This window comes from Pelobates fuscus, chromosome 2 (genome assembly GCF_036172605.1).
Source record: "Pelobates fuscus isolate aPelFus1 chromosome 2, aPelFus1.pri, whole genome shotgun sequence".
Classification (NCBI taxonomy): Eukaryota; Metazoa; Chordata; class Amphibia; order Anura; family Pelobatidae; genus Pelobates; species Pelobates fuscus.
The window spans coordinates 198,247,201-198,272,025 of record NC_086318.1 but is presented as its reverse complement, the minus strand read 5'-3'; the positions used below and the strand labels follow the sequence as shown (position 1 = coordinate 198,272,025).

At 40.0% G+C, this 24,825-nt stretch overlaps 2 protein-coding genes across 3 annotated transcripts in view; one reads left to right on the top strand and one right to left on the bottom strand.

The window, feature by feature from the left end:
- Positions 1-1,748, bottom strand: part of ORC3 (origin recognition complex subunit 3) — a 75,807-nt gene extending 74,059 nt beyond the window's left edge. Inside the window, exon 1 of the mRNA XM_063443077.1 lies at positions 1,689-1,748. The gene's annotated coding sequence lies outside the window, so the exon portion shown is untranslated. The remainder of the gene's footprint in view (positions 1-1,688) is intronic.
- Positions 1,749-1,816: 68 nt separating this feature from the next.
- The window catches only part of RARS2 (arginyl-tRNA synthetase 2, mitochondrial), a 45,083-nt gene continuing 22,074 nt past the window's right edge, over positions 1,817-24,825 (top strand). The window contains exons 1-12 of one of the 2 annotated variants that reach the window (XM_063443080.1): positions 1,817-1,903; positions 5,439-5,512; positions 8,420-8,522; positions 12,905-12,988; positions 16,425-16,522; positions 18,361-18,416; positions 20,506-20,589; positions 21,114-21,190; positions 21,936-22,094; positions 22,404-22,510; positions 22,993-23,088; positions 24,338-24,398. In XM_063443080.1, coding sequence (XP_063299150.1) covers positions 1,868-1,903; positions 5,439-5,512; positions 8,420-8,522; positions 12,905-12,988; positions 16,425-16,522; positions 18,361-18,416; positions 20,506-20,589; positions 21,114-21,190; positions 21,936-22,094; positions 22,404-22,510; positions 22,993-23,088; positions 24,338-24,398 — 1,035 coding nt within the window. In that variant the 5' untranslated portion in view covers positions 1,817-1,867. Of the gene's footprint in view, positions 1,904-2,108; positions 2,193-5,438; positions 5,513-8,419; positions 8,523-12,904; positions 12,989-16,424; positions 16,523-18,360; positions 18,417-20,505; positions 20,590-21,113; positions 21,191-21,935; positions 22,095-22,403; positions 22,511-22,992; positions 23,089-24,337; positions 24,399-24,825 lie in introns of those variants that run through there. The other variant, XM_063443078.1, reaches the window with a different exon arrangement.

The following is a 24,825-nucleotide window of genomic DNA, read 5'->3' as shown; positions in this document are numbered from 1 at the left end:
TTCACTTTTATTCCAAATAATTCACTCTTTAAAGGAACAATATAGTCACCAAAACAAATCCACCTTAATGAAGCAGTTTTGGTGTATAGATCATGCCCCTGCAGTCTCACAGCTCAATTCTCAGCCATTTAGGAGTTAAATCACTTTGTTTATGAACCCTAGTCACACCTCCCTGCATGTGACTTGCACAGCCTTCCAAAACACTTCCTGTAAAGAGTCATCTAATGTTTATCCTTCCTTTATTGCAAGTTCTGATTAATTTAGATTTTCTTATCCCCTGCTATGTTAATAGCTTGCTAGACCCTGCAAGAGCCTCCTGTATGTGATTAAAGGACCACTCTAGTGCCAGGAAAACATACTCGTTTTCCTGGCACTAGAGTGCCCTGAGGGTGCCCCCACCCTCAGGGACCCACTCCCGCCGGGCTCTGGGGGGAGGAAGGGGTTAAACTTACCTCTTTCTCCAGCGCCGGGCGGGGAGCTTTCCTCCTCCTCTTCTTTTTTCTCGCGACGTCATCGGCTGAATGCGCATGCGCGGCAGGAGCCGCGCTCGCATTCAGCCGGTCGCATAGGAAAGCATTCATAATGCTTTCCTATGGACGCTTGCGTGCTCTCACTGTGATTTTCACAATGAGAAGCACGCAAGCGCCTCTAGCGGCTGTCAATGAGACAGCCACTAGAGGCTGGCTTAACCCTCAGTATAAACATAGCAGTTTCTCTGAAACTGCTATGTTTATAAAAAAAAAAAAAGGGTAAAAGCTAGCTGGACCTGGCACCCAGACCACCTCATTAAGCTGAAGTGGTCTGGGTGCCTAGAGTGGTCCTTTAAAGTTCAATTTACAGAGCAAGATAAATTACATCTGATTGAAAGTGAAACCAGTTTTTTGTCATGCAGGCTCTGTCAATTATAGCCAGGGGAGGTGTAACAAGGGCTGCATAAACAGAAACAACGTGATTTAACTCCTAAATGGCAGTGAATTGACTAGTGAATCCTGAGAGGCACGATCTATAACACTAAAACTGCTTCATTAACCCCTTAATGACCAAACTTCTGGAATAAAAGGTAATCATGACATGTCACACATGTCATGTGTCCTTAAAGGGTTAAGCTAAAGTTGTTTAGGTGACTATAGTGTTCCTTTAATGAAATTGTGGAGAAATGACAACAAGGACACTGCACATTTCAGTAAAAATGGTAAAACCGATATATACATGTTGTTGGGAACATAGCAGATTTGGAGCTTTTTTTTTTTTTTTAAAACCTCGCTCTATTTTGACCTACCATTTGAATTCACAATAATTCACATTTTAGGGTTATTCACAAAACTTCAAATGTTAGTGAACTGAAATCCTAATGGCAATATTTTGGCCAATCAGCTAAAGTGAAACCAATATTGCTGGTTTAGATCAGTTTTCCTTTTCCACTATGTTGGTCTTCTTCTCAGAAGTATACTAAGCCAGGATTACCTGTGGGGTGACAGGTAATCAGACATTTCATATACACAACACATTCACAGCTCACATGCCGCCCCGGCCCTCACTTTGCAGTGTATATAATAAACTTTGTCACTTTCCCATGACACAACTAATGCCGGGATAGTAGGGGGTTAAGTTAAACACAGTGACTCTTGTATGTTGTACTCAGGTGAAGACTGACACATGTATTACTGGACGTTCCATATAGAACTTACCTGATACTTCTGCCTGTAGAACACTCAGAAACCCGCCGAGCCCTGATTGGTGGAGAGGATGTTCCGGGGGCGGGCTCTGCGAGTGACTGGAAACCCACGTGTTCCAGAGACAGGCTGCTTCCTGTCTGTATCCTTCTACATAAAGCTGCGGGTGCCCTGTGTGCCCTCCTGACTGGCACATGGCCTGTCTCTTCCGGAGGGCAATAGCTGAGCAGGTACCGGGTTTTACCCTCCCTTCATAACCCTCCCCAGCCCCGCTAAGAGCCAGACAGTGGCATGTCTGCTGTCAGTGTCACGCACTTATTCAATAATGCAGGTTTCATTTCAAATCAATGAAAGAGAATGCACAACAATCGAAGTCAATATATAATGAAGTGTTTTATTTACTGTGTCAGCTGAATACAAGTACAGTCACACAAAAAAAAACCTCCATAGATGGTGCCCTTGACCTTTTTGTGGATTACATTCTATAATTTACATTTCATTGGACAATGTACATTGCAGGTCTGCTTCGTTTAAAGTAATCCATAAATTAAATGATCATGTTGTCAGTCACTTTATCATTGTTCTGTTTAGTAACTTTTCTGGAGGACACCAACAATCAAGAGTTCCTGGATTTTATAGTTTATTCACTAAACACAATTCTAGTGAATTGAAAATGAAACTACAAGATTGACAGCTATTTAATTTGGAAAAAACAAACTCCATCTCCGTTTTAGTCTCTGCTTAGTATTTTTACTTTGATTTGAAATTCAATTTTCAGTTGACACTTCAATATTTAGTGAATAAATTACCTTTATTAGAAGTTCAGTGGTTAGAATTTCCAATTTTAATGTATTTTTCCTTTATGCAGAAAACATCTGCTCAAAAATGCACGCTTGGGAATAAAAAATGTATTCCAATATAAACAGAAATTGTTATTAAATGTAATTCAATTTGAAATTAAGAAATATAGATATTTTTAAAATCATGAAATCAATTCATCATACAGGCTGAGGGATTGAGCAGACAAACTGGTGCTGTCAATAGAATGTTAAGGTTAAACTGTTGAAAAACATCTTTACTCCATTAATTCAAGTTAGTACTCTAAGCACCAAAACAACTTTAGCTTAATGCCTTAAGGACGCAGCTTCAGAAGCTGGACATACACTTAAAGGGACACTATAGTCAACGGAACACCTACAGCTTATTGTATTTGTTCTAGTGAGTAAAATCATTCCCTTCAGGCTTTTTGCCGTAAACACTGTCGTTTCAGAGAAAATGCAGTGTTTACATTACAGCCTAGGGATAACTTCACTGGCCACTCCTCGGATGCCTACTAGAGGTGTTTCCTGGGGCAGAGCTGCAAACTGTGCAGTACTACCATTCAGCGTCTCCTCCCTTTACTTGCAGACCCTGAACTTGCCTCAAAGAAATGCCTTGATTCAATGGATCTCTATGAGGAGATGCTAATTGGCCAGAGCTGTGTTTAACTTGTGCTGGCTCTGCCCCTGATCTGTCTCCTGACAGTCTTTGCCAGTCCTGTAGAAAAGCATTGTGATTGGCACACAGAATCACTTCTGATTATGTCAGGCAGCTCAGTGGCAGAGGCAGCAGCTGCAGACTGGAATAAATGATTTTACTATATTTAACGAGGCGGGGGCTAGATGGGGATTTTAACAATATCTGGTCAGGAATACATGTTTGTGGTCCTGAGCCTATAGTGTTCCTTTAAAGACACAAGCAATTTTTGTATTTTATGCTGTTTGTGTTCAATTGCAACTTGCATATTTCTTATTTATTGTACGGTGCACCAAGACATATTATATACTGAATTCCAAAAGCCAAAGTGCGTTATAAAGCACTTGAAACACAATAAAGTGCAGGTAACATAATATTGTAGCAGCTACCACATAAATGCAGATACTCTTAACCCCTACAAAATACAATGTGACGCATAGAGGGGCTTGGGAGGATGAGGTGCATGGATGTGTTTGGGTGGGGAAGACACATGGTATATAAATACCAATAATATTAATATTCTTTTACACTATTTCACTGCTGTTTTAATCCTTAGGGGTAAGTGTATATTTTACTAGCGCTCCACATTTGCAACTAGTGGTGAGGTTTTTGGGTTTTTTTTATCACTTAGTTTCTACTTTTGTACATATTATATACTGGGTTTTTTTTAGGATGAAAGGGGCTTTAATTTGATGTGACATATACATATTTAAATTCTCATTTATTATTTTAAAAAAAATGGAAAGAAAAAAATACGTGACAATTTCAGTTTTTTTTGTTTGTTTTTGTTTTTAATTCTTTATTTTTGAAGTGCGCACAGTGATAACAATTGCTTATGAGGTACCCCAAAGGCAATCCTCTAGCACGTTAGGCACAATTTGAACATAGGGGTAGACATGAGATCTTGCACACAATTTTTTTAAGTAAGGAGATAAACAGTAATGATGGACTTTGCTTAGAGAGTTTGAAATACACAACAAATAAAAACAACGTTTTGGTTTTCTACATAGTGGGTGAATATGCTGTGTCAGATGTTAAGCAGAAACGTTTAAAATTATTCTTATTCTAAATTAAGCGGACAGGTTACATATCGAACAACTTAGTTTAAGACTCCGCTGGAAGTTAAATCTGAAGCGGGGTGTTCCTATCCCTGATTGAGTCACATAGGTTGAATTACCAGGAGCTTCCTGTGGTGTTTAACAGTAATCTGCCCTGTCTGGTTAGTTGAAGGCGATTAAGTGATTTGAGACATAAGCGTTTACGCATTTCAATGCTGAACTATGGAACTCAATCTATGCTGGAATAATGCATGTAATAGCTGTCAGCTAGGGTGAGTGACTTAAGAGTGACCGTGAGGCTGAAATTAAATGCAGTACCGATAAAGTATTGTCCAAATTAACTGTGCCGGGCTGCCTAAATATAAGTATGCAAGCATGCACCAGACAGTTCGCTTCAGTCCCTCTAAAATATCGCTACTACTAGCAAGTAATCCAAACCAAACATGTCTGGTCAACATGTCCTATATAGGCAACAGGCAGAGAGCGTAACTGAGACACATTATAGGGTTATAACACCCCAGAAACCCATGGAGGAACAATCAGTTGGTAAAATGATGGACACATACAATTGCACAAAATTAACAGACCTGAATAGGCACGCCATAGATTGAATAAAGCATTGAGATGTCACTGTTAGATAGTACAGGTTACACAATATAACGTAAAGAGGAACATGCAGGTCTATGAGTGTTACTTGTGTTATGCTAGGTAGCTGCAGTGTGTGGAGGTACATGTGTTCACTAAGCAGTTTGAACTATCAGTGTAGGTGCTGAAATGTGTCTGCATGGGCTATATGGTCGTTTTATAATCATGGGCGTCAGGTCTGCAGGAGCAGTGTGCCTGCTCTTTTTAATCTTGTGCCGGTGAGACTGTGCGTGCAGGCAATAAACAATTTGCAGGGAACGGGTTCATTTTTTTTAAAACTAGTATAAGGGGGTTGTGATTTTAACATAAAATGTTTTTTTTTGTTTTTTTTATAGGGAGAAATAAATCACTAATCCGTCTCTCTCCACTTCACACTGCACAAGGAGGTGAAGGGAGGCGGATCAGGAGCCCCTGCAGCACATGTGATCACTCTGATTGGCAAGGACATCTTGTGTTTTATTTGTTAGCAGTAGTTCTGTTTCACGGGTCACTTAATGATGCAGTCAATCTGTATTAATGTAACATTGTTTCCGCTGTTTCTTTGTAGGTTTCCCGAATTGTGGGGTTGCCGTCAGAAACTGTTGCCCAGTCTATTCGAGCAGTTCCTGTTCACAGAAAGCAGTAAATATTATAATTTTTTATCTTTTACCAGTTTAGTAATGAGCGCTGCATTCCACGATATTGTCTTTGTTCTGCTTAATTTGTCCTGCACTGTAATAAAATATGGAAATCATTTCACAAAAGATTTCAACAAAAACAATTTATTTGATATTCATAACAGGTTAGCTTCTGCATAGTTGTTAGGGCAGGATTAATTCATCACTCAGATGATCCTAATCTATATAAGTCCCTTCCTCCTCCTTAGTTCCAAAGTTTATTTATTTATTTTCCTAGCTGACCTACAGGTGAAATTTAAAGGATTTCTCCAACCAAAAATAGTGGTTTTGTTTAGAAAAACCCTTACTAGCATGGTCCCCTCCCCCAAACCGTTTAACAAAATAAGAGTTAAAGCAGAAAATTACATTCGCTCTAAAGCAGATAACAATCTTCTGGTGATGTCACTCCCTCTCATTGCAGGTAGAGGGATGTCCTGGAATATGCGAGCCAGCACTCCAAATATGAACATTATTAACATTAGCCAGCCCTGTAGTTACACCTATGTCAGCTATGTATTTTAACTCTTTATGTACAGTGTTTCAAACTGGAATCCTGCGCATACAGCCTCCAAGCACTATGACCTCTTCAAATCATTAAACATATATGCATGCTCTGTGTGGTTGTGGTCACTAAAACAGGCACACTGAGGGGCAACCTAGTGGGGTATTTGGGATGGCCCCTTAACTGTATCTTGGTGTGCCCAGCAAGGGGGAGAAGATTTGTAGCAGCAGGGGCTAGCGGAAGGCTGGCTGTGTGCAGGCTGGCTGCGGAACTTGCTAAACTTCCTATCTAAGCAATTACTGCACTGCACCACAGGCGGGCCCCCTGGTGTCAAATCAGAGACCTAATCATAAAAAGAAAAATGTCAACTTGGAATTATATGAGTGTGATAGGATGCCTTCTGTAAGTCTAGTCCAGCGTAACCTTTATCCAAATAAAGCCAGCTTCGATGGGTTTGCATTACACAGGAACTAGGAGGTGGTGACTCCAGACCTAGACAGAGGCCATTACCTTAAAGCAGTGTTTCCCAACCCAGTCCTCAAGGCACACCTAACAGTCCAGGATTTAAGGATTACCCAGTTTTGTCTAAGGTGTTTTTTGGTAGGTGTGCCTTGAAGACTGGGTTGGGAAACACTGCCTTAAAGAACCTGATTGGCAGATCGTAGCCACTGATGTCAGTGCTGGGGCACGGGGAACCCAATAGAAGAGCCTGATCCCAGGTTCAGTGGCCTTTTCTGGTTGAATCCCTATTCCAACATCCAATAGATGAGAACCTTATTCAAGGCTCTACAGACCATGGCTTCTCACTTGGGCCAGTGAGTCCTGTTAAAGGTGGATAAAAAGGGTTGCCTCCTACATTAGTTGTCAAACAGGTAGTAGGAAACTCCTTTGAGACATGCAACTTGTTCTGGGTCTGGAAGCATATGATAGAAAATTTAAGGCAGTTTCTTTTCTGGGGAATGAAATACTCTTGGCCACTCATGTATATATCTAGCGTAGTGGAATATCAACAGAGATTTATTCCTGCAGTTAGTACATCTCCGCTTACGGTTATTTAAATTGGGAGCCTGAAGGGATTATCTGCTTTTGATACAGAAACTATATTGAAGACTAAAAATAAATTGAATTCTAATAGTTCCCATAAAGTTTAGGAAGTTTTTCACTCATGGTATTACCTAGTAATATCAACTTTTTGAAGCCTTAATTAGCTAGTGTCTTGAAGTTCCACAGGGAGATCAGGAAAAGAGTCTAATTCTCAGGACCCTGACAGTTCAGGTTTCTGCTATCTCGATATTAACCATCAGAAGATGGGCCTGTGATCCATTGATTTTATTCAGAGCAGTTCTGAGGAACAGATCTCCTGTCTGGAACCTCTTTTCCTTTTTGGGATCTATTACTTTTCTTGAAAGCTTACTTTAGTTCTAACTGAACTGTTGAATATAGTGGGGACGTCAAGAGAAACTGCAGCTTTAATCATTTATGTATTTATTTTTGTACATAATATTTTCTTTGAATCATTGTGGCCCCAGTCCCAGCTATTTTGTTTCAAGGTGTTTTTTTTTGTTAAATAACCCCAACAATTCTTCCAACGCTTTTTCCACCTTTTATCTTGTCTTATGCCTCCTGATTCCTCTTTGACCTCTTGTCCATTCAAATGTTTTTCATAGAGAAGCATTGTGGACGACAAGTGAATGTGCTTGAAGCACATTCGCTTGTCGTCCACAATGCTTCTCTATGAAAAGCAATTGAATGGACGAGAAGTGCTGTGTTCCTCCAATCAAAAGCTTCTCACATAGAAGCATTAAATTTAGTGCTTCTCTATGAGACGTATTGATTGAACGATCAATGTCCTAATACAAAGATGTTGAACGTGAAGAACCGAGTCTGACTCTGTATTCATAGTGTAAGCAGCACCAGCTTGTGTCTGTCAGTTTAACAACCAGTAGAGGTGTTTAGTCCATAGTATAAACATTGCCATATCTCTAAGACCGCCATGTTTTGCATTAGGGTAGCAAAATGCCAGGGACACTCCACTTCATTGAGATGGTGGACGGGTGACTGTAGTGTCCCTTTCATTCTGACATTGATGACACTAGTACACATGACTTCAGTCAGAAGAGTCTCTAAACTGTAGTCTATATCTTTGGAAGAACCGTATATAATTGTTACCAAGACAGAGCAGTCATGCTTCCCAGGCTGAAATTCCAAAAGCAGTTACATAATTTCACTTCTAACCAGAAGTCCTTAAAATGTATGTGTAGAGAATAAGTAGGGAATATACTACAAAATTCCCATTTCACCATTAAAATTGTAGTTGTTGCTGCTTTGTTTTTAATATATTTTTTTTTAACTTCATGTGTTTAACCGTAGTGAATCACCAGATTTTCAGCTGTTTGTTAATTCCTTGCTCGATGACAGCCATGCTGATGCAAATTCCACAGTACAGGAAAAAGCACAGAAACTTGCATCAAAGGTAATGATGTCCGGTGGCCTCTAACCTCATTGTGTGTACACCTGAACTGCTATGGGGCATACATTATTATTATTAAGTAACCACGTTTTATATAAAGTCATGGGAAAAAGAAAGTACACCCTCTTTGAATTCTATGGTTTTACATATCAGGGCATAATAACAATCATCTGTTCCTTAGCAGGTCATAAAATTAGGTAAATACAACCTCAGATGAACAACACATGACATATTATATTGTGTTATCATTTATCTTTAACAAATATAAAGCGAAAATGGGGAAGCCATGTGTGAAAAATTAAATGCACCTTATGATTCAATAAAGTGTGCCTGTAGAACCACATTTAGCAGCAATACACTTGAAGTACTCATTTTCTGTATGACTTTATCAGTCTCTCACATTGTTGTGGAGGAATTTTGTCCCACTCTTCTTTACAACATTGCTTCAGTTCATTGAGGTTTGCTGGCATTTGTTTATGCACAGCTCGCTTAAGATCCAGCCACAGCATTTCAATCGGGTTGAGGTCTGGACTTTGACTGGGCCATTGCAACACCTTGATTCTTTTCTTTCTCAGCCATTCTGTTGTAGATTTGCTGGTGTGCTTGGGAATCATTGTTCTGTTGCATGACCCAATTTCGGCCAAACTTTAGCTGTCAGACAGATGGCCTCACATTTGACTCTAGAATACATTGAAATACAGAGGAATTGAGGGGCGGAGCCTGCACGCTGAAGCGACTGGACGCATGCTGAGAGAGCTCCAGGCCCCAAACGACGAAAAACGAGCAAAATACCCCGCAATCCTCAATCTTGCCTACCAGCAACTACCCCAACACTCGATGGGGAGAAGAAATCAGTGCCACACAGACCCACCCCGGGCCTCACGATAGGGGAGATGTGGATGCAGGCACGCGGTAACACTGAAGCCAACATGGCGGCCCAACACGGCGGGTGCTCGGATTTTTCCGAGGACCTATCCGATGCAGACGACGGGGTATACCAACGACCCCCAGACCCACCACGGAAAGCACAACGCTGTGGTAAAGAGACCGAAGCTGAACTGCTCACTGTGGCAGTCATGAAGGAACTCATGGCGGACCTGAAACATAGCTTCCACGAAGAAGTCGGAGCGCTCCGAGCGGATCTGCAGGGCCTGACAGGCCGCATCTCCCAACTGGAGGGTACTACACTGACCCAAGCCCAAGACATCACCGTCTTACAACACACTGTACAGGGCCTGGAACAACATAACCGTCAACTTGAGCATCGCCTCGCGGCGCTTGAAGACGCCAGGAGGGCACACAACATAAAAGTCAGGGGAGTCAGCGAGGACATTGCGGAGGCCGAACTGCCTAAATTAGTAGAACGCATGCTACACGCTATAGTGCCGCAGGGAAAGCGCACAACGATTGCCCCGGAAGGGATATTCAGGATCCCCAAACCACCAAACGCGCCCAATAACACCACAAGAGACATCATCCTAAAACTCAACAACAGCAGCCATAAGGCGACGATTCTATCAGCCTTCCGCACCAAAACCCCTTTCCGATTTGAAAACATGGACATTTCGCTCTTTCCGGATCTGTCCAATGGCACCCTAGCTTGGCGCAGATCGCTAAAGCCACTCACCTTGATCCTCCGTGACCACAAAGTGGATTACAGATGGCGACCTTCCAGGACACTCACAGTCACGAAGGGTGCGGAATCACATAGCATTCAGGACATCCAAGCCGCCCCGGCCTTCTTGCAACTTCTGCACCTACCCTGCGACCAACTGACCCTGACGGGGCCTATCAACGCGAATGACCACAGCCTTCACAACCGCACCCATACATGGGACCCGGACCGGAGTGCCCCATTTGTCCCCCAAAGCTCCACGCCGGAGGCATACGCAGCGATCACCACTTAGTGACTTTGGGACTGTCGCAACCTATTGCCGGCTGGGCTCGCGGCCTGCCATTCCACACTTGGAGGGGACGAAACAAGGCATCCTGCCACCTACCATTGACTGCTGGAGCTCAACTGACTCCAACCTTGAAATTGATGAGCTATGCTCAAAATAGAGTATTCATTTTAGATGTTATGTTAACCTACTTTTTTCTCCCGTACCTTGACTAGCATAAACCTTAGCCTCCTGTTCTAGGCATTACCGTTTAGCGTAATCAGACTACACAAGAATATATACACTTCACGGGGCAGTTGTATTCATACCCCTAGATAGCACCGATGAACTCCCCTTTGGCACTTAATGCCTTGGACCCGGGTCGGCGCGGACAGCCTGCTACTTAAATTACTCTGAGTGAGAGACCCAACTCTCCTTACAGGCCGGTCCCACAGGTCGGCAACATAGGATACCATTACACACAGCTCACTCCACTGTAAAGTGGGCTTTACTGCTCATTGCCCTGTTGCACGTTATGTGCTGTACATTCTCCCGAATTGACACAGGGAGCACCCTAAACTCCACGAATCGACCAGGGCTATTAAGCGAGAGGACCCAATAGTCCATATCCTCTAGGTCCCATACACAGATCTGCCATCCAACACGCTGACCGCACACTCATAAATAATAACGCTGAAAGAGCTGCCGAAGGCTCCCCCCTTACATACTATGGTATGACGCCCATGGGCCCTTACTATTCGCCCTCTAAGCTAGGATCTCACATCGACACATATAGGGACTGACAAGTGGGCTACTGCATGAAGCAGCTGCTAGTGACTGGCCCTACACATGTACTCCAGGGAGTTAGAACCAAGACTGATAGACGGCACTTGAAGCTGCCATCCCTTTACTCTAAACGCCATCTCTAGGCATCTTATGTTATTTGTTGGCAATGTTTTACCTAGTGTTATTGTTTTTCTTTTTGTTTCCATCTCATACACACAAAATGTACCTTGGTTAACTAGGCGGTTAACGCTAACACCTTACCAGGTCAATATGCTGATCTGTACCAAGAATCCACCCGCCTTGCCCTGTAACAGATGTGTTGATTACACCATTGAAACCACCATCTAACCAAAACGATGCAAAGGCTACAACTAGCCACGACTTGTAAATAACCCCACGTCCCACCAGCACTAGCGTTAGCTCAGGCCATATACGGCCCACCCGAGATTTGCAGACACACACATAGCGTAACACTGTAGACTCAATGAGAGATTCACCTGCTTATTAAATTCTCGGTCGCATCGTGACACCACCAAATCACCTCTCAGTAGCTTAGCCTGAGTGGCTACGAATGGTGGCATAACATGAGACGAGCCACACATAGCAGGGCAGCGCACAGTTGCGAAGAAAGCAACACATCTGTACACAGAGTAGGTAGGCGAACGAAGACTAACACTTATTTTGTACTAACAGCCATGGTTTCCCTATTCATGTTCCACTAAATCTCATGTTGTATTTTTACAGATGTTCACCATAACTATAAAAACGTGCTCATGTAATTGTAAACCCCCATGTAAGAAATGTCAATGACGTAAGCGAGTGGATTGCCTTTGGGGTACCATGAGCTTTTCTGTTGAACCTATATGCACGAAAAAATAAAGAATTAAAAAAAAAAAGAAATACAGAGGAATTCATGGTCAGCCCAATGACTGCAAAGTTCCCAGGTCACGTGGCTGCAAAACAAGTCCAAACAATCATCCCTCCACCACTGTGCTTGACAGTTGGTATGAGGTGTTTGTGCTGATATGCTCTGTTTGTTTTTTGCCAAAAATTGAGCTTTGTATTATTGTTAAACATCTCCACTTTGGTCTTGTTGCTCCAAAGGACATTTTCCAGAAGTCTTTTGTTCGTTTTAGAAAGAATAGGCTTTTTCCTGGCAACCCTTCAAAACAAACCATACTTGTTCAGTCTTTTTTTTAATTTTACTGTCATGAACTTTAACATTTAACACCCTATCTCAGACCTGTAGAGTCCAAAATGTAACTCTTGTTTTTTTTTTTTAAATTCTATGTTTCAAAAGCAGAGGTGTTTAGTTTTATTGTACTGGAATTGTAGTAAATTGTAAGCTGAATTGCAGAATCTAGGCAAATATACCGGTAGTTAATTAAAAAAAATATCTATGTCTGCTGTTGTTAGAGCTATTTTTTTTTTTTTTATTATTTCAGTATACATCGTTTTACAATTCACTGTTTAGTGAATAAACCACACCGTGTGTGTTTTGATGGTGACTAGTACTATAATAGTGGATCATGGGAAATTTACTTTCTGTGTGGTGTGTATGGATTATATAAATAAATACAAAAAATATACACCTATACTGTGAAGAAAATGTCATAAAATAGTCACTATTTCACCCCCCCACTACAAGTAAATATTTTTTATTCACATTAGTAACCATATTTTTACAAACAGAACTATAATTTTCTTTTTGTATTACAGCTAAACTGTGACACGGTAATCAGTGAGATTGGTGCTGATCGGGGTTCAGTGACTTTTAAAGTACACCGGGATTTATTAACCAAGGTGAATTATGCTCTTCTTATGTTTCTAATTTAACTTTTATGTGGATTCAAATTGTTACTACTAATTAATTGTCACTAAATGCATTTACACATAAATATGGTTATCAACATTAATACAATACATGCTGTATATATTTAAGACTAGTTACATAGTTACATAGCTGAAAAGAGACTTGCTTCCATCAAGTTCAGCCTTCCTCACATTTGTTTTTTGCTGTTGATCCAAAAGAAGGCAAAAACCCAGTTTGAAGCACTTTTTGCAACAAGGAAAAAAATTCCTTCTTGACCCCTGAATGGCAGTCAGATTTATCCTTGGATCAAGCAGTTATTACCCTACATTGAAAGATTATATCCTTGAATATTCTGTTTTTGCAAGTATGCATCTAGTAACTGTTTGAACATCTGTATGGACTCTGCTAAAACAACTTTTTCAGGCAGAGAATTCCACATCCTGATTGTTCTTACAGTAAAAAAACCTTTCCTTTGCCTTAGACAAAATCTTCTTTCTTCCAGTCTAAACACATGGCCTCGTGTCCTATGTAAAGTCTGGTTTGTGAATAGATTTCCACACAATGGTTTGTATTGGCCCTGAATATATTTGTATAATGTAATCATATCCCCTCTCAGGCGACGTTTTTCTAAACTAAATAGGTTTAAATTTGTTAACCTTTCTTCATAGCTGATAAGTTCCATTTCTTTTTCTTAAGTTTGTAGCCCAAAATTTAAGGTGCCCACTAGACAGTGGGCACCTTAAATACTTTCTGTGATTGAGCTCCTGTACTCCGACCAAGTACCTCCGCCCAGTCCGCTTCCTAGCCACTTGCAGGGACCCTGGAACGCTTCAGCCACAATCCCCGAAGCTTGACTAGGGTCTCTCCAGAGCTCTCCTTACAGGCAGGTATCGACCCCCTCTGCCTATTCTGCTGCAGTCCTTCTTCCAGGCAGGTATCCACTTCTTAGAGTAAAAACAAAAGAAAAAAGTTACCTGCGCTCTTCCCAAATCCCTATGCATATTTAAACAAATGGAGGTTATTTCGTTTCTCCATTGGCCTTGAGAGAGTTTAGCCCACCTGCCACATCAAGGCAAACCTCTCACCTTTGGTTTTTACTGTATGTATTGGGGCTGATGTGTACTATGGTCATTGCTGCCGCCCAGGAGTGATGAGAGTTTGAGCACAGGACTTTTTTCTGATTCCTATTGTCTTTACAAAGGCACTTGCAGCTCTCAAGCCTAACTCTCTTGAAGGTCAGAAGACTCTTTCTCTAGGATCCAATAGGATCCCTAAAAATGAACACAGGACAACCAGTTCAAAATGGAACTGACGTGCAAAACTTTATTTTATCTGGGACTAGCCCATATGTATGTTACATAAAGCTTGCTGTGACAAACATAATACAATTCAAATAACCAAAACATGTCCCACAATATACAGGAAATTATAATAGCATTATAACATATTTATAAAGGGATGGGGAAGACAATAACCAACACAAAATATCTCTCCTGCCTGCAGAATAAAGGATTTCAAGCGCTTCCGATAATGTTAGTAGACAGCTATGACAACCCAAGACCCAAGTCCTACTACACTATATTGTGTCTCCTGCTCTTTTACCTGCACTGAGCACCATCTGGATCAGAAGACACTCACTGTAGCGCTGCAACCCTATTTCTTCATAGTGCATATAGCTGTTTTTACCAACAAAGGGTGCTATATAGACTCCGTAGCCAAATCCACCTAGTTGGTAGCAAGCATCAGCAGGACAGGAGAGCACACAAACAATTTACAATAAATACATGATACATATACATTACACACACCCTGCACCTACAGTGGGCACTGGATGGTTTAAACATAGGAGTCATCCAGGGATATAATTGAAGTGTTCATCTTATGTTTCCAGTGATAGTGACTACCCTCACACTTGCTACAAACAGTGACATGCCTGAGCAACATTTGTATATATGTGAACTGGATTGTCTTATGTGTTTGTTCTTCTGTGTCATTGTTATGTGAAAATTGATGATAAAAAATGAAGTTTAAAAAAAAACTATGAGAGGGACACTATAGACCCCCAAATAACTTTGTTAATGAAGCTGTTTTGCTGTATTGATAATTTCTCTGCCATTTAGGAGTTAAATCACTTTGTTTATAACACCCTTGCCACAGATCCCTGCATGTGACTTGCACAGCCTTCCTAAACAATTTCTGAAAAGTTACTTAGATATTATAGGTTCCTTTATTGCACACAGGACAAGTTTGTTAATCCGCACTCAAAGGGAATCCCCAAAAATACATCAGGAAGAAATCATAGGGAAAAAAATGCATATTTATTGAAGTAAAAAAAGAAAATACGTATGCTGCATTGGTCCAAGCATGTGAAAATGAAATAAAAGATTGTGAGTGAACAAAGTATAAAAAGTCTAAAAGCTGAGCATAGGACCACCTGCAGTTGCTGCACAGGGGGGAGACCACCAAAGATGCCGACCCGAAAGAAAGATTAGAGAAGCCCTGGACACGTTTCACACCACTCTGGGTGCTTTCTCAGCATGGGTTTGTTTAATCTGGAATTTCTTATCTCTTGCTATGCTAATAGCCATCTGGTGCCTACAAGAGCCTCATGTTTGTGATTAAAGTTCGATTTACAGAGCAATAGATACAAAACTTCTAAAGTAAGTCAACATAGAAACATAGAATGTGATGGCAGATAAGAACCATTCGGCCCATCTAGTCTGCCCAATTTTCTAAATACTTTTATTAGTCCCTGGCCTTATCTTATAGTTAGGATAGCCTTATGCATATCCCACACATGCTCAAACTCCTTTACTGTGTTAACCTCTACCACTTCAGCTGGAAGGCTATTCCATGCATCCACTACCCTCTCAGTAAAGTAATACTTCCTGATATTATTTTTAAACATTTGCCCCTCTAATTTAAGACTATGTCCTCTTGTTGTGGTAGTTTTTCTTCTTTTAAATATAGTCTCCTCCTTTACTGTGTTGATTCCCTTTATATATTTAAATGTTTCATATCATATCCCCCCTGTCTCGTCTTTCCTCCAAGCTATATTGAAAGCTGATTGAAATGAAACCCTTTTTACTTTAATGCAGCCTGTCTGAGTCACAGCCAGGGGAGGTGTGGCTTCGGCTGCATGGATAGAAACAAAAGTGGTTCAACTCCTAAATGGCAGATAATTGAGCAATGAGACTGCATGATATATACACCCAATTTGTTTCATTAAGCTAAAGTAGTTTTGATACCTATAGTATCCCTTTAAAAATAGACTTAAATGGGATGTGAAACATGTACATTTTCATCAAAGTAAAGAGGCTTATTTCTGTGCATTGGTCCTGTCATTATTCCTACTGATTTTAATAAAGACCTCCATGTGTTACATGAGAGAAGTAGATTAATAAATAATTAATCATTGTTTTTCAGACTGTGCTGCAGAAAATAACCCAAGATGGCCCCAGGTTTGGTCTTAATACTGATTTATTATCAAGGATACCAAAAGGAAAGACTATTGTGGAATTTAGGTGAGAAACCAAAGGTCTCCTTGGTCCAAGTCTCAAAATAAAATGCTCTACAGAAGGCATAGGCAACCTTCAACACTCCAGATGTTTTGGACTACACCTCCCACGATGCTTTGCCAGCATTCTGGGTGTAAGAGCATTATGGGGGATGTATTCCACAACATCTGGAGTGCCGAAGGTTGTGGCACTCCAGATGTTGTGGACTGCACCTCCCAAAATGCTCTTACAGTCATAATGCTGGCAAAGCATCATGGGAGGTGTAGTCCAAAACATCTGGAGTGCTGGAGGTTGCCTATGTTTGTAGGAGAACTGACAACTCTCAACTCTCACCTTTCTCAGAGGTCATCAAAGATAATGAGAGGTGTCTACCCTGGAGTGACGAAGGTTGTCTATTCCAAGTCTAGCTTGAACCTCATCAACTACTAGGCAACTACTTGTCTTTACTGTTCTCCGTCATTGCTGGAAGCAACATGTACTGTTACATCTGTACTCAATCAAATAAACTATTAGAAAATAAAATATTACTTAGTGTTTAGGTGATATGCCCCACCAAAAAGCACAAAGTGCAAGTGCAGCGCTAAAATGATAATACAAACACTTACCCCTTAGTACACACACTAGGTCAGCATATATATATATATAGAAACAAAGAAAACATTAATAGTGCAACTTTGTATGATGTAAACAGTGATTTATGTGAGTGCTTCAACACTCACTTTTAGATTAGCCTTTTGTAGGAATAAGAGGCTCTAAACGTGTAGACCTCTGTGCCGTTAAGGCAGCAACTCTACCTTCTTGTACAGTGGTATCATAAATATCCTTCAGGGATGGATCATGTAAATAATTAAAATGAGAAAAATAAGAGAGCAATTTGGTGCAGTATGTTTGAAAAACAGATATCAGCAGATAATAATCTCCAAAATATTATGCTCACCTTTCTTTGGAGCCCATAAATGACTGGCTCCACAAGTTTGTACATGTATTGTTAAATGTAGGGTGACAATGCCCTCTTTAGGTGTTCCCTCTGTTTCAGTAGAAATTGACACTTTTATAAATTAACCTGGTAACACCCCCGGACTTTCAAGCAGACGGCAGGTAATGTTACTTCCTGGTTGTTAAGCTCAGGGGAGCGAAACTCAAGAGGCAGCAACTGTCCAGCGCACCTGCCTTGCAAAGACATCTTATTGGAAGTTTGTTATTGGACAACCACAGAAAGTCTGGGCGGGGTTAGTAGTGGAGGGTTTGCAAAAGCTGCAGACAACAGAAATGCCGATTTTGCAAGAGGATTCTAAATGGACCCCCAATGAAAATAATACACAATTAAAAGCATGCATGCATGCAGTAATTTGGGGTATATCTACTAAACAGTGATTTTTATTTATTTTGTATTTAGACAGTGGAGTGTTACTTTAAGTTAGCTGAACTTCCTGTGTCAAAGAGAGTTTTCCCACAGTACCCATACTTGGGCCCCTGTCAGACTTAATGGGTCTCCTCAGGAAAAGAAAAAAAAAAAGCAATTTCTGATAATTCTGTACTGCACAGACCCTCTGTTGCACATCCCATGACCTTATACATGCAATAAAGATTAAGAATATGAGAGACAATATACCCCTGGCATGTATCATGTTATGTTATATTTTAGAATAAATTAATAGAATATCCGATTTTAGGTGTAGTGTTACTTCACTAAGGTGTTACTTGTCAAGAATTCAAAATGAAACTAAATTTTAAGACCATAAAAAATCTTTTTGAATTCTTGATAATTCTCACTTTAGTAAATAACCCTTGACAAATGAAATTAAGTTATTAATTGCCTTTCATTTTACCAAATTCCTTTGTAGTTCCCCCAACATTGCCAAAAAGTTTCATGTTGGACATTTACGCTCCACAATAATTGGTGAGTATTCAATTTTAGCTTCAGTTCTCACTAGTTTTAGTTATATTTATATTTATTGGAGAGCATTCTATCAGACTGTTAGCAGGTTTGAACCTGTTAAAGTGTAGATTTGTTAAAATAATTTTTATTGATGTGCAGTGCTTATATTTATTTATGTATTACCCCTGTAATGGATCTCTTATACTCCAACTGAGTACATCCGTGCAGAATCTCCCAAGTCCCAAGTGCAGTAGTGATTATAGTTCCCAAGTCCCCAAACACGAGCCTAGACTTCATGAAGGGTAAAACAAATCTGTTTAATCCAGGCACAATGACCTGCTTATATACAGTACAAGGACACAGAAAACACGCCCCTGACACTTCCATAAACACACCCACAAAATATTTAACATAATGGAACCCCCATAGTCTATACATCCCCGGATAGCCTGGATCTGAGCGCCCAAGCTGTCCAAATAGAGCTCAGATCCCACAAACACAGCCGAATCACCACTGAGGTGAAGTTTTGACCGACCGCTCGCGAGACTCCTGCCCAAAATAGTTCCACAGTTTTAGAGGTAGTGGTCGGTCATGTTCGGGAGTTCCAAAACACACGTAAGGGTGAACTGTTCCCCTGGCTCAGTGGTAGCGTTTGTTTGTGAGGTCCGTATGAACAAACATACCGAACAGCGCTCACCTGGTTTGCTGCAAACAGAAGCAGGCGTTCGCATAGTTTTACTGGTGTTCGCGCTGTCGAGTGTCCGCTTCAAAGTTTCACAAATTCAACGACCAAGTCCCGCTGCCTGCTTTTGTGCGACAAAAATGCTCCATTTTCTCCACCCTGTGTCGTTCAGTTATACGAACGGCGGCCACACAGAGAGAGCACTTAGCTCTTGCGGTTTTCTTTGTGCTTAATGAGCCAGAGAGGTGGTCGGTGTTCGGCAATTTAAAGTACCAAATGAGGAAAAAGTATAAAGCAAAGTTTAGGCGAATTCCTGAACTGTGGAGGAGAATTATCCCTGGGAAGGCAAACTGAAGGCAACAATTGGGGTTTTGTCACAACCCCCTCCTTTCCCATTTTAGTATTATTTTTGATTTTATTTTGAGTTGTTTTGATGACTATAGTGTCCCTTTAAGGATTGGCACACCTACTCCTGTTGTGGGTTTTTATCTTTTTTTTTTTGCAAACTAAGAGAATTGTACTGATTAGTTCAAGCAGAGGTGCAACTATAGTGTGTGTGCTCTCCTATCTTCCCTGGAGCTTTCAGAAATTAGAAAGTGCCCCTTTAAAAACAGACCATCACCTGCCACATGTAGTATCTGGCCACAATGAAAATTAAACTGCTGTTTCTGAATAGCTCTCAGAATATTTAACTCGTGCTCGCCAGGCCTTACTTCTGCTGTTCAGTACTGATTTTTTAAGCCCTGTATCTGATATAGCATCAATACATTATTAAAGGGACACCCAGACAACTTCAGCTCAACTCTAAGTCTGCCCTCAGTGGCTGTCTACCAGACAGCCACTAGAGAGCTTACTGAAATGAAACAGACCTTTGGTCCGATATCTGCTCTGCATGAGGACCTCCAGTGTCAGATTTCTCCCCATAGGAAAGCATTGATTCAATGCTTTCCTATGTGGAGGTCTAATGTGCATGCGGCATTTCCCTCACATGCGCATTAGACCCCGCTTGTCGCGGGACGTCGGAGGGGGTGGTGCGTCGACCCAGCACCAAGGGACATCAATGCTGGAAAAAGGTGAGTAAATATAGTTTTTATTAAACCTTTATTTACCGGAAAGGGGGGACTCGAGGGAGGGGGATGGCAGAGGGAGCGGTAGTTCCAGGAATACAGCTTTGTATTCCTGGCACTACAGTATTCCTTTAAAGTGTCAGCTCATGTAATTGATATTTTCAAGGAGTTAAAACAATGGAACCCGTGTTTCCTTTTTGACCGATGAATAAATGAGTGGGCTTTCAATCTGTCACCAAAGAGGGATAATATACTGTGTCCTAAATATTTTTAATATAAATGCTTAAGTGTGAAAGATTTCATGATACACGTAGGATTGATACGTAAGCTAAACATATTTCACCTTTGCTCACTGTGCCAGGAAACTATATTGCTAACTTGAAGGAAGCCATTGGAAATGAAGTCATTAGGATAAACTACCTTGGAGACTGGGGTCTGCAGTTTGGTAGGTTTTATTCACTGCTGGTAGAATGTGAACATTGAAGTGTACCTGTCATGACTAACAAGAGTCGGTGTCACTTTTAAGAGCATGAAATGTAATCTATACATTGTGCAAGCCCAAATGCCAGCACATGTTCAGGTGAAACATTTAGTTATTTTGTAATTTTCCCTTTTGGGGTTGCAGTTTTGCAAGAATTGTGAGATATGTTCACATTATTTGGGAGGGGCAGCTGCACTTGCACTACCCTCTCCGGGCCATATCTTGAAGGGCAATTTGTGCAGGAAGTCTTCAGGAAGCAATATAAAGATGAATAGTTCTATTTAACTAGCCAGGCCTTAAATGTTAATTGCCACTGCAAGCCATAGCGTACACACCAGAGGTAAATTTCCTCTAGCTAGTGTCGGGTGGAAATTGTGAGCCCTGGGATTGTCATTCACATGATTTATGTTTCATTGTCGTTGTGTGATTGGGTTCCTCCAGCATAGGACAAAATAATGTTTTCCTCTTATTGCAATTTTGTTTATTAGGTCTTTTGGGTACTGGATTCAGTAAGTTTGGCAGTGAAAAGGAACTTCGTGATAACCCCCTAGAACACCTGTTTAATGTGAGTTGTATTAAAAATAAACAAACAAAAACGAGAACAAGTTTTAGTTTGCTTTTTTTGTGAATCTTTCATTATTAAGATCATGTAAAAAACTAAAAAGAATAGAATGAAAAAGCAAGAAAAATGAAATTAAATGAGCAAGGGACACGTGCCTGGTGGTTTTACAAGAATTATGTTTATTGTTAAGAATTCAGAGCACCATGTATAACATTTATTTAATGGACAAGGAATGAACAGAACTCCAACAGCATGAGCTGTTCTGTGTATCACATCAATAAAATATTTCTAAAGAACCTAAAGAAAAAATCAGTAACTGTCAAAATCTTACAGATAAAAGTTAATCCAAATATAATATGAAATGATCAGACAGATTAGAACGCCATATTTTACACATTGTGTAGGACAGCGCTATCTAACATTATATTGTTCACCATCAAAAAAAACAAGATGTCTGGACCCTTTTTATTTGATATATTGAAATGAATGCCTGGAAAAAACCCATGCATTGCCCTGCTAGTTAAAAGAATAATAATGAAATATTTAAAATACGTTCAGTGCAAAGGGATAATCTATTTATACACTGTTGTATTATATTATACAATGGCTGTGCTTCTTAAATATATCTCATACTGTCATTGAGGTTTAATGTCATTGAGTTTAAAAACAAAGAAAATGAGCCAATAGATTTTGTTAGTAGCGTATAGTCGGTAACATGTAGTGCTTTACAGAAGTATATCTTTGGCAGGTGTATGTGAAGATCAACGAGGCAGCAGAACAGGATGAAAATCTGAGATCGTCTGCTATGGAGTTCCTGAGGAGGCTAGAGGGAGGAGAAGCGCAGGCTGTGTCTTTGTGGACTCACTTTAGAGAGCTAAGCATACAGGAATATGCTAAAATATATAAGGTGTGTACTGTGCATTATAAGCTCCGTTTGTATTCCACTCTCCATTTAGAAGCTTAACCTAAATATAAGAGCCCTGTCTGTACCTTTTCTTAAATGTGCTCTAGTCACATTTGTTTTGATTCTATCTGTTCTTAATTTTCTAAATTCTATTATTTTTCTAACACATCATCTTTCTTCAGATTAACCTGCTTTAATGGTAGGGTGACTTTATACACCGTGTTGTTACTTGTCACCTAGTAACAGCTATCGGATGACTATTAAGTAGAGCTGATGATGCTTACAGTGATAATTTCAGGCTGCTCTTTTCAGAGGCTTGGCATTCATTTTGAAGAATATTCTGGTGAGTCATTTTACAGAGAAAAATCCCAGCATGTCCTGCAAATGCTCAGAAACCGAGGAGTTCTAAAGGAAATGGAGTAAGTTGTGTTAGCATTTCAATTTTGTTAACTTTTTTTTTATTATTGATTTAGTCACTTTCAGAGTGAGGAAATGTAATAATGTAAAGTGATCTTTTTATATTAATAATGTTTTCAGAATTATTTGTAGGTTATGGAAAAGAATAGGTGCCAAAGTCTATATGACTTTAAAATACAATGCAAAAAAGTTGGAAAAATGTCGCAGCAAATGACACCGCAAGAATACCCAATACCCAACGCATTTTAGACCTCCAGGTCCTTATACATAAGAGTTTTGCCATTAAAATACAGCTGTGCAATTGCAGTGCTTAAATATTTAGACTACAGCTTCCATTATCTTTGATGACCTCCATGGAAGATAAGAGTTGTAGTTAAATGTGACAAGTTAAACACATTTAGCACACTCTCATATACTTTAGTGGGGAATCTATGATTTCCTAGCCCATGCAAGTACTTGACTGGCATTTATGTGTGTATTGTAGGAATGGCACTGGGGTGGTAGACGTCTCCGAAGGACAGGACATGTCAACTTACAAAACTGTGGTGCGGAGTGATGGAACATCGCTGTATATAACCAGGTACAACATCTTGCACCATCAAAGGTTTGCCATGTGTGTCAGACATCTACTGACATTTTTGTTTTGCTAAGTTGGATGTTGAATTATTTTGTGTTAGCGAACGTACCAAGCGATGCAACACTTACTGACCTCAGTATGAACAAGGAGTGTTGGTTAGCTTAGAAAAAGTCACAATGTGTAGTTAAGTTGTTTCTTCACTGGAATGTCATGAGATATGGTACAAAGTGACTACACTGAAGACCAACCTGCTGTGTCTTGTATTATACAGATATGTTATCATTTTTATGTATCTGTTTGCATCACTCCTGTATATGACAGAAATTATATTTTTCATATGCCATGTCTAAAAACAATTGTCAGCGAGTGGTTCATTTCTGTATATATTTCTATTAAAGGATGAAGAAATAGTATACAATTGTGTATTTATGCTGGTGAGTGTTCAGAATGAGCACAACCCACTGAAAGATTCGTAGCTTTGATTTCTATAAGCATTTTCTCATCCTTTCCATCATCCAACATTGATACATTGTGTACTTTTCATTTGGGTGATAATATTTAATCCATAGGGCTAACTTAAAAACTAATGAAAACTAAAAGTACCTTTCCTGGTTAAATGCTCTATTATCCTGTTTCAAATAATGTATGCTAAAAAAGAGAGTAAAGAATAGAATTTGATAGAGAAAGGGGTTGAAGAGAATATAATTTTGGTCACTGGAGACTGGCTTTCCCAAGTATATGCATATTCGCTGTGAGAGCTAATCTCGATAGCATTGCTACTCTCTAATTCAGCCCTAGAGAGGCTCTAGTAACCTTGTCATTTCCCTCTAGAACCCTGGACTCTCTCCCCTCACTCATGGCGTTGTCGCCTCTCTTTTTTTAAAATCTGGCTTAGCCATTTCGGCTTAGCCCATGTTTTAGTGCAATGTCCGATGGTGTGCTCTATCCTGGATTGTGCGTGGTTCTTCTGACAATTTTCTGTTATGATTGTTGTTCATATTGATGGCATAACCTCTATCTAAGAGTGAAATGTCCTTCGCTGTAATGCTTTTATTGTTTCAGCTTGACTTGTATTTGTCTGGTATATTTCGTGCAGAAAAAATATATTTAAAAAAAATAATTATTAAAAAATAATCTTTTTCTATGCCAGTGACAGAGAGTCAATGCCTGTTCCATACATTTACGTAAAATATATGTACTTTATTTAGTTGTTGTTTTATTTATTTATTGTAAAATGTGTATTTATTTCCAGAGACGTGGCAGCTGCAATTGATCGAAAAGAGAAATATGATTTTGATGAAATGATCTATGTGGTATGTAATCTCATTCAAGCGGTGAGAGATAATTACACTGCTGCTAAAGATTAGTATAGTCTTGTACGCCATTTATTTTCATTTGACTTTAATTGTGTAATAATCAATACACTCTGGGAGAGGTGAGGGTTAGAGCCTTTTTGTTTGGAGCGCTGGTTAGCAGCTGTTTGTTCACTGTACGGGGAATGTTGCAGCCTGCAGGTTCAGTTTGTTTTTTGGCTGCAGTGACTGCAGTCTTCTCTTCCTGGTCCCAAACTACAAAAAAAATAGTGAGAACTGCTAAAAAAAAATATCAGTTTTTCTAAATATATCCTAGAAATTATTGTTTAAACACTTACAATTTGTCCTAAAATCTGCTATTCTGAGAATTTATTGAAGCAGCATTTAGTTGAAAATAAAAACCCTGTGGGGCTTATCACAAAATACC